We start from the raw sequence: 11,706 nt of genomic DNA, 5'->3' as shown, positions 1-11,706 counted from the left end.
AGTGTCAATCCTGGTTTAGTTCAAATTTCTATTGGAATGAAAAAAATGTAATTGTGCTGAGAGTTTAGCAGTCTGGAGCAATGAATAAATTCTGTTTCTATGTTCTGGAGCGCTGAAACCTGAGCTGCAAGCGCTCAGAATTGTGTTTCTGTGTGCCAAAATGTCCAGTGGGTCGAAGATAGAGACCTAAGTAAAAGATCAATGCATTCTTCACATGAAAGTCACATGAACACCCATAAGGATGTTTGTTATGAAGTGAATGGTTTTCTATCCAGCCTGGAACGTGTGCCTTTTTCGGGGTCGTTGAGCATTAAGTCCAAACTGTTAAATCCAGGATTTGTCCACTTGATGTCCATAATTTATCACGTTTTTGCTCATTTTTTCTCCGTGCCTTCGGTAGATCTCTCCTAAGAAGCTGGGTTGTAGCGGGCACAATGAACAAGGTCACAAGCTAATGTTCATACCAAAACATTGATATTCAACAAATACTGTTTTTTTAGTATACATTTATTTATTTATTTTAATTGTGGGAGTAACCGGTTCACCCGGAGAAAACCTATACAATTGTTTGAGGAAACCAGATCACCTGGAATGAACTCACACAATTGTTTAAGGAAACCAGATCACCTGGACTAAACCCACACAATCACCCTTCATGCTGCCAGTGATTGGAAATGGTGGTTGTGGTTGTCGGAAATAGTGAGAGAACCTCACCTTTTAATGCCTCTCCTGAGTAATCTTGATGAGCTCCTTGTAGCGTTAGTGCAGTCTGTGGTGAGCTTATCAGAGATGGGTGGTAAGGTACATACCTTGATGTGATTTTATACCCGTGCTTGACTGTACTAGCCGAGAGCTGAATGTGTGGTAAGGTCTTCAAAGCTGGTAGTGTGTTTGGTTGACACAGTGGAAGGAAGCTGCCTTTTAAGGTGTCTCTCTGCTGAAACTTTGAACGGGTCTGATGATGTGGGCGATGCACCTTATCATCGATGGGTGGCATGTGTACATGGTCCGGTGTTTGCTGAGACCCCTCCATGGCTGAAAGGGTGTTTGGTGGAACTTGAGTGAAGACACTGCCCTTTAATGTGTCTCTCTCCTGAGTCTTGAGCACATGCCCATATTTGGACCCAGTCTGGTCCAGCTGCATGTGTGGCGAGGTCTTCATAGCTGGCAGGGTGTTTGGTGGAACTGGTGTCAGGACACTGCCTTGTAATGTGTCTTTCTGCTGAAGCTTGAGCACACGCCCATATTTGGACCTAGTCTGGTCCAGCTGCATGTGTGACGAGGTCTTCATAGCTGGCAGGGTGTTTGGTGGAACTGGTGTGAGGACACCGCCTTTGAATGTGTCTCTCTGCTGAATCTGGGTCTGAGGATGTGAGCTCTGCACCTTATCAAGGATGGGTGGCAAGTGTACATGGTCCGGTGTTTGCCAAGACCCCTTTGTACCTGACAGGGTGTTTAGTGGAACTTGAGTGAAGACACTGCCTTGTAATGTGTCTCTCTTCTGAGTCTTGAGCACACGCCCATATTTGGACCTAGAGGGGTCCAGCTGCATGTGTGGCGAGGTCTTCATAGCTGGCAGGGTGTTTGGTGGAACTGGTGTGAGGACACCGCCTTTTAAGGTGTCTCTCTGCTGAAACTTTGAACGGGTCTGATGATGTGGGCGATGCACCTTATCCTTGATGGGTGGAAAGTGTACATGGTCCGGTTTTGCTGAGACCCCTCCATGCCTGGCAGGGTGTTTGGTGGAACTGGTGTCAGGACACTGCCTTGTAATGTGTACTTGTTTTGAAGTGGGTTCAGTCCCCTGCTTCACGGCACCATCAGATTGCTGCATGTTTGCTAAGCTGATGGTGTCATTAGTGCAACGTGTAGTTGGTCTGGTGTTTGGTGGACATGGTGTTGATGTAGTTTTAGACCCCTGGTGGACCTCACTAAAATACAGATTTTCCAGGGGTTTGTTAGTTTGTTCAAACTAATTGTAATTGGCTTCGCTTTTTATTAAGTCAAGTCCTGACTGAATCTTCATCATCCGTCTATTTACACGATCAGTAGATCCTCTGTTAATTTGTCTCCAGGCTTCTTAGGGCTGACTACCTTGTCTATTCTGTCACAGAGGCTTTTAATGCTGTCTGTCAGTTCTTCTGACTTTGATTTTGTTGGAAAGACAGGACGTGCCAATGGAAAGTTGCTGGTCTTCGTTGTGCTTGGTCTGCCGGTCTCCTCCTGTTCAGCATTCTCCTCAAGGCTGATTTGTGAAGCACCCCATTGGTCTTTCCCAAAGAGGCCTATGTAGGTTCCTGTGTTTTCCCACAGACAGACATTGCAGTTCCCTGCGGTAATTAACTTTTCACAAGTTGGGTTACAGTGAACACTCACCACCCCTGTGATGTGAGATTGCCAAGAGTGCAACAGAGGAGGTGGACACAATGACACGCACCACCCATTATATCCTCAAATGGCTCGTTGTTTGCCTGTTTTTTAAACCCAAAAGCCTGAATGTCCCACTGATAAATCTTTCCGGTACTATCCCCGGTCAGTAATATCTGGTCATTGGGATCAGTTGACATGGTGGTAATGACTGCTCCTTCATCCTTCACTGCTCTGAACTTTCCAATCAATCCTCCCTTGCTAATAACAGACCAGGCATATATGTTGCCATCTGAAGACGTCAGCAGTGTGGCTGTGTCAACTTTAACCTCCCTGGTCTTCAGACATATGATAAGAGGTGTGTTAATCACAGCAGTGTTGTTCCCATTCAGGGATTTACTATTTAGAGGTCTTTTCCCAGTGCCTCTGACATGCTTTGGACTCTTGTCACCAAGCAGACTCCCTGTCTGGCCCTGAGTGGTTTTGTCTGCCATGTTTGTCCGAGGGCTGTTGCTGCCATTGAGCCAGTAGAGAACTTCGCCACTGGCGGCCTCCCAGATGACAATATTTCCATAGCTGGAGGCAGTAACCAGTGTGTTTTCATGGACATCCATTGAGCAAATGTCATCTAAATAATAATGCTTCAAAAATCTGTTGTCATATCCGTGTATGTCCAGGTCATAAATGATCTTGGAGTTCTTTCCCGACACAAACACCCTATTGTCTACACAGACGATACCTGTCACCTCCCTTTGTACGGTAACAGGAAGAATGGCAAGCTCTGTTCCGTTGTTGAAGTTCCAAATTTTAACTTTTCCATCCTGGGAAATTGTGATCAGTCTGCGCTTTAGTCCATCAAATGAAATAGCAACATGCCCCACGTACTGATCTGGAGTCACCTTGAACTGCATGGCGGCCGTTCCTGTTAAGATATCCCACACTGTCACCACGCCATTTTGGCAAACAGAGACAACCTGTTTGAAAATGTTGTGATAGAGAGCACAGCACAGGGGCTTGTCATGCGATGTTAATGCATTTTTAAACACATCAGTTCCTCTTCCAAGATATTTGCCAATATCTGTGTTAGCTAGGACTAACTCATTGTTGTGTGTGTTGTAACAAAGACTGGAGATAGGACTCTGCATCATTTCTTGTATCTTGAAGCTTTGCAAACAGATCAGTGCATCCTCGGACCAAACACATATATGGTGGTCCAGCGATAAACTAACAAAAACTTTTTCCTTGGGATTTAACATTATATGGGTGATGGGTTTGGCATGTCTCTTTAATTCCTGGATGCATGACACTGTTTTGTGGGGAAACCACGTCCTCAGTAGGGCGTCCGTCCCACCGGTCAGCAGATACCCAGAGGAAGTGGAGTATTCTACACAGGTGAAGAAGTCCACATCTCCTCTGCTCTTAAAGACTGTTGTAGACATTTTGGTTACGGATGTCTTGGGTAGAGAAGCAAGGACCATTGTGTTGGATGAACTACCGCAGATGGCAAATGAGCTAAGTGATGGAAAATATTGGATCTGACTGCAAATGTCATTAAAGATGTTGACCTTCACACATAGAAAGTCTTTAGAGGGGTTTTTTAACAGGGTTGAAACATAAACAGTTGGGTACTTTTGCAGAGAGATTTTCTCATATGCATCTCTGAAGAAGAGGCCGTTTTCACATATGTTGTTGGAGACAAACACAGACAAAAAACCTTTTACATCGCCAAAGGAAAACACTGCTTTAGTGCCATTGGACCAGTAGTTCATGGTATTCACTATGTTGTCCTCTACTATTAAAGAGTGGCTGGTTGAAAACAACGTAGGGAATTCATTGCAGCGATAGAATATTAGTTCCCTGTCAGAAGTGGAGATAGCCAGTTGCTTGAGTTCACTGATGTAGACCATGTCATTAACATGCATTTTCTTGTTGTGTGAAAAAGGAAGTGTGTTTTCCTTTTTGTATAATTGAATTGGGTATGAGGTGTCAAAGCTGTCAGGCCAGAAGTTGAGGATACCATTCGAGGTGATGGAGAGGTATTGACCTTTTTGGTAAGTGCTGGTTTGTCCTAATAAAACCTCTGAACCATGGTCAGGTTCCCTGTCATTCTCGAAGGGACGGTGAATCAGACGAACAATCAATCTATGTTGATCCACCGATATCATTTTGATAGGTTTAGGAAAGATTTGATTTTTAAAAGCCATATTTTGTGATGCCTTGTTTTTGTTCACCAGGTAGTCTGTTAACTCCCCGAGGTCCACACCTCCATCTCCATTTGTGTCAATCTTCATGTGGAGGGCAATGAGATCTTCTTCATCCATAGTAGGGAATAACTGCTTCAGTCCTTCACAGAATTCTTCAATGTCCAATCGTCCATCTCCATCAGAATCCGCCTCATGAAATAGCGTTACAATCTCTTGCACATTTTCAGCAGTAAACATTTTGTCCGTCTTTGTAAGTTCACTTCTAGAATCCATTTTAGCGTTCTCAGTTAGGTCCTCCGACCGAATTAACCAGTTAATAGAGTTGCTTAAGAATTAAAATGTCAACCCTTTAGATGTCAATCCTGGTTTAGTTTGAATGATAACAATGCAATTGTGCTGAGAGTTTAGCAGTCTGGAGCAATGAATAGAATTCTAGTTCTATGTTCTGGAGTGCTGAAACTTGAGCTGCAAGTTCTCACAATTGTGTGTAACGTTCTGTGTCTGCGTACCAAATGTGCAATGGATCGAAGATACTGACCTAAGTAAAAGATAGTGACCTCAGTAAAAGATCAACGCATTCTTCACATGAAAGCCAATGATGATGTCATATTTTGTTATGAAGTGAATGATTTAAAAAAAAACTTTATTTAACAATTTAAAACATACAAATACAGAAATTAGTAATTGACTGCAACTTTTGAATACAATTGAATACAACTTATCTCATTGCATCTCTAAAAGCAGATAACAATTCAACATTCACAGCTTTAAATCAAAGAAATATTTTTTTTTTTGCTCATGTCACATTATTACTCACTGTGAGCTCATTTTTCACTCCATATGCAAGTCTGGTATCTAACATTACCAAACACAACCATGGCCAGGAATATCTCCTAAATGTCTGTTGAACAGTATAACACAGTTATATTGGCATAAAACATAAAAATGATACACGTTAGTTAATGGTATTTGATTATTTATTAAAACAAAATATAGAAAAAAAAACATTTTACAATTTCTTTTTTAACCTTCTTTCTAGGGTAAGTGTTTTTTCTTTGGCGATCTTTTAAACAAAACAGGCTTTTTTCAAAGCCCCCCAGCAGGTTTTGGGGTTAAGAGGGTTAAAGCATGGTTTAGATTTATGAATATATTTGCCTAATAATAACATGAGGTTAATATATTTCGCTGTAGTCAAAACCAGTGATGACACTCTTCCAGTCTATTTTAACTTGCGTCTTTGTTTTGCATAGTATAAATTCTTCCAAGCCTGACAAAAGCTTCATGAAATACTTAATGTGCCGATTTTTCCATGTCACTATCACAACAGCTAATTTTGGCATCAATTTTAGATAAATTGGATGGGTATATATGATGCAAGATTTTTAGGGTGTATCTCCTTTACTTAGTTATTTATACAGGGTAAAAGCCAATCGTTTTCCCATCCTACCTCTGAAAGTAAAGAATTTACCTCTTGGTGTAATCTGCTTTTGTTCTGAAATAATTCTGTGATATTTTTGTTTATATATTTAGAACTTTCAATTACTATTCCATTAAGATGCAACTTTAATTCTGTTCTCTCACCAATTCCAGCTTGAGATGTCATTAGCTGGTGGATGCCATACGGTAAAGCTTTGCTTACCAAACTGTATTAAAAGTAATAGGAAATGATTTGGTTATCAGGACATTTTTTCACAAGTTAATATATTTCCAGTATATTGCCCATTTATTGCATTTTTCTGTTATTTTATTTAATAATGTTCTTTCTCCATACTAATTTCCTATGTATTTGTCCATCAACATGCCCAGGGACAAGACTAATGTTTTATTATGCGCTGTCCCTTGTCTTGAAATAAAAAAAATTACAGTATCAGCATAAAGGTGCTCTAAATCCAATTTGTTAAAGTAAATAGAATAGTAATATATTCATCATTCCAGATTATTGTTTTGTGTGGAGAGAAACATAACTACGTAACATAACTTCCATGCCATCAATGCCTGCTGGTAGAAGTTGAACAACTGCAGAGGAGACTTTACAATGTTAAAATTAAAGGACAAGAGAAATTGGAGGGTTGGAGGAGAGTTATTATTTTTCTGCCAAAGGGCATTGTTTTCTCATTAATTATATGCCACTTTGCAACAAACAACAGAGATAAAATCGATCCACCAAACATGATGGAACATCAACAATTCTTTTGTACCTTAAAATAATGCTTCCAAAATCGTTTCAGTGGTTCATTAACTTGTTCAAAGGAGACACGGGAATAATGGGAATGGTAACAGTAATGGACAAATCCGCTTCCAACCTATAGGGGGACCAAAGAGGAAACGTGCTTTGGTGCCTACTGAGGTGCTGGTTGACAAGCAAGTAGCTAACGCTAATGCTTGGTCTATACCGCTAATTCTTAGTGGGTAACATAACGCACTCAGTTATTTTTAGTTTGATTGTTTTGACTATGGTTAACAACTCTGGTCTAACCCACAAATTCATCAGTAACGTTAACTGCATAGATAGACGACTAATCTAATGTTAATTTAGCCAGCTAGAACACCCCCGTCTGCCTGCCTCACTCTCCCGGCGCTGCAAGGCTTGAGTCAGGATGAGAGCTGACAACAGCCCCGGGGACACCCCCAGCCAGCTAGCAGCCTTCCACTATCATGACAGCCCCAGGGACACATCCACAGTCAACCCCCAGCCAGCTAGCAGCCACTCTGGTCAGCACTTAACTCTGGTAATAAAGACACTAATAGCTGAAGCACGTCCTGCGATGCCATGTTCATCTGCTACACTCTGCAGTGCCCAGCTACGTCCTGCTACGTCCTGCTGTGCCTTGTGATGCCCACATTGCCCTGCTATGCCATGAACTACTACAAAGACCTGCTACAAACTACTATGTTTCTATTTTGTTATTTCCACTCTTCATTGTAACCCCAACTGGCCCGTCAGACACCGCCTACCAAGAGCCTGGGTCTGTCCGAGGTTTCTGCCTAAAAGGAAGTTTTTCCTCGCCACTGTCACACTGTTGCTTGCTCTGGAGGAAACTACTAGAACTGTTGGGTCCTTGTAAATTCTGGAGTGTGGTCTATCTGTAAAGTGTCTTGAGATAACTCTTGTTATGAATTGATACTATAAATAAAATTGAATTGAATTGAAATCGGGAAAACAGACCCAGGCACTCAAGTAAGAGCAGCGGCCATTCGAAATGTTACACCGTCCCTCCACCCCTCCTACTCGCTTTAGCCGTCTTTACAGTTGGCTAAATTTATCTGACATAAGTGAGATAATCCAAAAAGGACTGATACTAATAGTAATTTAAAGATGTGGTAGCATTGCATCTGGATGGTGAGGATAACTCTGGGAGCTAGAAGGGATGTGTCGCGATTCTGCCTTCTCACTCCAAGACACAGGTTCGTGGATCGGAGTGTCGCAAATTACTTTTCATATTGCATATCGTTACATCCCTAAGTAACGGCTAAAGAAAGATCTGGGTATAAAACTCCGGACACATCCTTTGCTTTGTTTAACAGAATGCAGTCTATTATGGATAGATTTCATTTTAGCCTCATGTTAAATATCATTTTTTTTAAATCACACTTTTTTTCAATAATGGACCTTTAATGCAGTGTGCTATTTATTGCTAGTGATTGCCAAATAAAGCTACATGAATAATTAGTTGTATTTGTTGACCCATTTAGATGGGTCTACTGAGAACCAAACCATCTTGGTTGATAGAACAAGGCTCAACAAATTACTATTTAGTGTGCTTCAAACCCTTTGTTGAATAAAGAGTGCCATCTATTTGGCTCAGGGAATAAAGAATATGATCTGTGAAGCTTCATTTCAAGATCACTACTTTATGGAACAGCTCGTAAGCCTAATAGTCATATACATTAGTCAATTGATGCCTGAATTTCTTCGGACATTGTCAATGAGATAAAATGGAAATATAATTCTTTAATAATGAATGGTGAAATTCCTGCAATAAATATTGTTAAATTTGAACTTTTAGTACAGTATAAGAGAGCTTTATAACAGCTTAATCAGAAAGACGACTTCAGTCTTAGTTTTACTCCTGCACTAATTACTACTTAGCAGTTTAACATCTTAGTGGGTTAGTCACTTTGACAATGTCACATCATCATCATCATCATCATCATCATCATCATCATCGTCACCTGGATCTGCCTGGAATCAATCTGATGATAGTGACGATTACACTCTGTACTAGGGCTGCACAATTAATCAAATTTTAATCACGATCACGATTTTGACTTCCCTCGATCAAATTTGCGTGATGGAGCGATTTCTTTTTTTTAAAGCGTCATTTCATAGAACGCTCCGGGTTTTTCCCTGCATCGCGCAGCTTATTCGCTAGATGTAGACAGTCACAGAGGACAGAGTAATGGGAGGAAAACTCAACAGATAGCAGTCGGTTATACGTCGGTCTCAAGGTTTACCAGTTTACGCAACATTTTGTCCCGTCTGTTGTTTTTCAGACAACAGCAGTGACAGTGCTAGTCGGTGCTATAGCGTCTGTTAGCTGTTAGCTCCTGTAGGACGCACCGGTGCTAATATCCCCGCATCCGCTGCAATGCTGTTTATATGGATATGGTTTAATTTTGCGTTACATGACCCATTTTGTCCGTAAAGCAGTGCCTGTTTTGAATCTCTCCTCTACTCTCTCTCCTATTACTCTGCGCCCCGCCACACAGCGGCCTGGTCCACACTTCTGACATTTGTCTACAGTTTTAATTTTTTATTAACACAGCTGTATATTGTTAAGTATGAGGGGCAAACTTGTATTTGTACCAGTGTTTCTGCGGGTAGCTCTGCTATCGCGGCCGCTACGGCGAAGAACTCAGAAGAAGTTATTGAATGCAACTAACTTCAGTTGGTAGAGTAACAGCGTGAGACGGAGCTCCTGGACCTGGACCTGGGCCAGAGATGTGACCCATGGCCAGAATATCATAGTTCATAAAAATGCAGCGCAGTGACGATACAGACATTTCATACACACGACGTGTGTATCCACCAATTGACCCGTGCTGGACCCGTTCATAATGAGTCAGCCGTCTCTCTGTGAGTAGCGTCCATCACACTCCCTCTCGCAGTTATAAATAGCTTATGTGACGATAAAATTTGTTTTGGTTAAAATCAACAAATAATCATGAGAATAATCGCGATCAAAATTTTGATCAGAATAATCGTGATTATCATTTTGGCCATAATCGTGCAGCCCTAATACTAAGGGTTACCACATGCGACCTCCATAATGAAACGCCCCAAAATTCAAAGTACCTTCTCTTAAGTTAGGGTGACCAGACGTCCCCGGTTTCCGGGGACAGTCCCCGATTTTGGCTACCTGTCCCCGGCTGGATCTTTCCCCGGAAATGTCCCCGGTTTTCACTGTGACTGAAAGACCCGAAATTGGAATGAAAGAAAGAAAAAACGTAGCCGATAATTGCACACCCAACACACGCAGGCTCCAGGCAGCCAGAGCCAGCGGTGCTCAGAGAGGTTTTAGAAGCCGTGTGTTACGATGCTAAAATCACTGATTATTTACATGGAGTCTGGTGGGTTTAGCGAACGCAATTTCGCGGACTTTTATGTTTTAAAAAGGATCTTAATCTTTAACAGAAAGGTCGACCTCCTTAGAAATCCTTTCCATAATGTTGTCAGACACTTAGAATATTAATCTGAGTCTGTTAGCAGCAAAACGAGCACTTTTATGAACGTAAATACAAGCTGGACAATTATCCCATTAACTTACACTGCAGTGATCTCGTTTAATACTGCATCATGTCAAAGGAAAATATGTCCTCAGTAGTTTTTGTTGGATCTGATTCTCAAGGAGCTGTTGCAGAAACAAGCCTTGAGCAATAAAGCAAAAGCTGTCAGTAGTTCAGTAAACATTACAACATTATGAAATATTGAGACTTTCTATCTTGAAATATTAAGACTTTCTATCTTGAAATATTAGGACTATAAGGACTTTCTATCTTGAAATATTAGGACTATAAGGACTTTCTATCTTGAAATATTAAGACTTTCTATCTTGAAATATTAGGACTATTAGGACTTTATATTTTGAAATATTAAGACTTTCTATCTTGAAATATTAGGACTTTTTATCTTGAAATATTAGGACTTTTTATCTTGAAGTATAAGGATGGATTTTTTTATCTTGAAATATTAGGACTTTCTATCTTGAGGTGTAGTGGAGTGGAGTAGGAAGTAGCAGCAGGGGGGGGTCTAGGATCATACCTTGTTGGGGGGGGGAGGGGGGGCTCAGCCCCTAATGAGAACAGCTCTAGGTCTAGTGTCCCCGTTTTAAGTTTTACAAAAATAAAAACATTACTTGTTTTGGAGGTAAATACGCTTCTGAGCTGAAAATGTCCCCGGATTTTGTCTGAGAAATCTGGTCACTTTATCTTAAGTGTTGAGCATCCCCATCGCACCTGCAACAGAAAGTCTCTGGAGCCGCCACTGGTTGACAGTTATAACCCAGAGGGAACGTTCCCTAAACGTTTTTGGTTTGGTTTGAACTAACCTTAAGAGAACCATAAACTAACGTTCCCTAAACGTTCTCTGTTAGTGGGGATCCACAATCTTCTACAAAATGTCAGGAATACACCGTGTTCATTGCTAAACAATAGTTTCCAATACTAAAAATACTGCACCCTCACAAAAAAGCATTATTTTTTGATAGCTTTCTCATAGTGTGCCTGTTTTGATGTTGGCATGATGTATAGTGGAAGATCAGAAGACGTGGGCAGGAGTTGTCAGAGAAGGCAATGCACCGATGAAGAACATCATACCACAATAATAGTTGTGTGTGTGTGTGTGAAGTCCGTGTACGTTATCACTGGTGTTACCCCGAGCTGGCTATGTGCTCCAGTAAGAGAGTTGCTGCAACCCTTGGTTTTGGTTCAACAGATTTATTGACATCCAGATCCAGCATTGAATACAGCGTGTTGCTTGCATTTGCTTGCAGAGTTTGTGTGTGTGGTTTTCTGTAACATAAAGAAATACAGAATATGTAAATATAAAATGTACATATTGAATGCACATATATACAAATGACAATAAGCATCTCACTCTGGAATATACATAACTGCTAGGTAATAAATAGTTGCT

The 11,706-nt window shown here is 41.0% G+C and overlaps 1 protein-coding gene across 1 annotated transcript; it reads right to left on the bottom strand.

The window, feature by feature from the left end:
- Positions 1–921: 921 nt before the first annotated feature.
- Positions 922–5,035, bottom strand: LOC116684171 (WD repeat-containing protein on Y chromosome-like). Its single transcript, XM_032510061.1, is given in 5 exon segments — positions 922–949; positions 951–1,710; positions 1,819–2,052; positions 2,055–2,447; positions 2,450–5,035. Coding segments are annotated over 5 exon segments (3,810 nt in total). The 5' UTR covers positions 4,845–5,035.
- Between the last annotated feature and the right edge of the window lie 6,671 nt (positions 5,036–11,706).

Source organism: Etheostoma spectabile, unplaced genomic scaffold (genome assembly GCF_008692095.1).
Source record: "Etheostoma spectabile isolate EspeVRDwgs_2016 unplaced genomic scaffold, UIUC_Espe_1.0 scaffold00019224, whole genome shotgun sequence".
Lineage (NCBI taxonomy): Eukaryota > Metazoa > Chordata > Actinopteri > Perciformes > Percidae > Etheostoma > Etheostoma spectabile.
The sequence above is the reverse complement of the archived record's forward strand: the minus strand, read 5'-3'. Positions and strand labels throughout refer to the sequence as shown.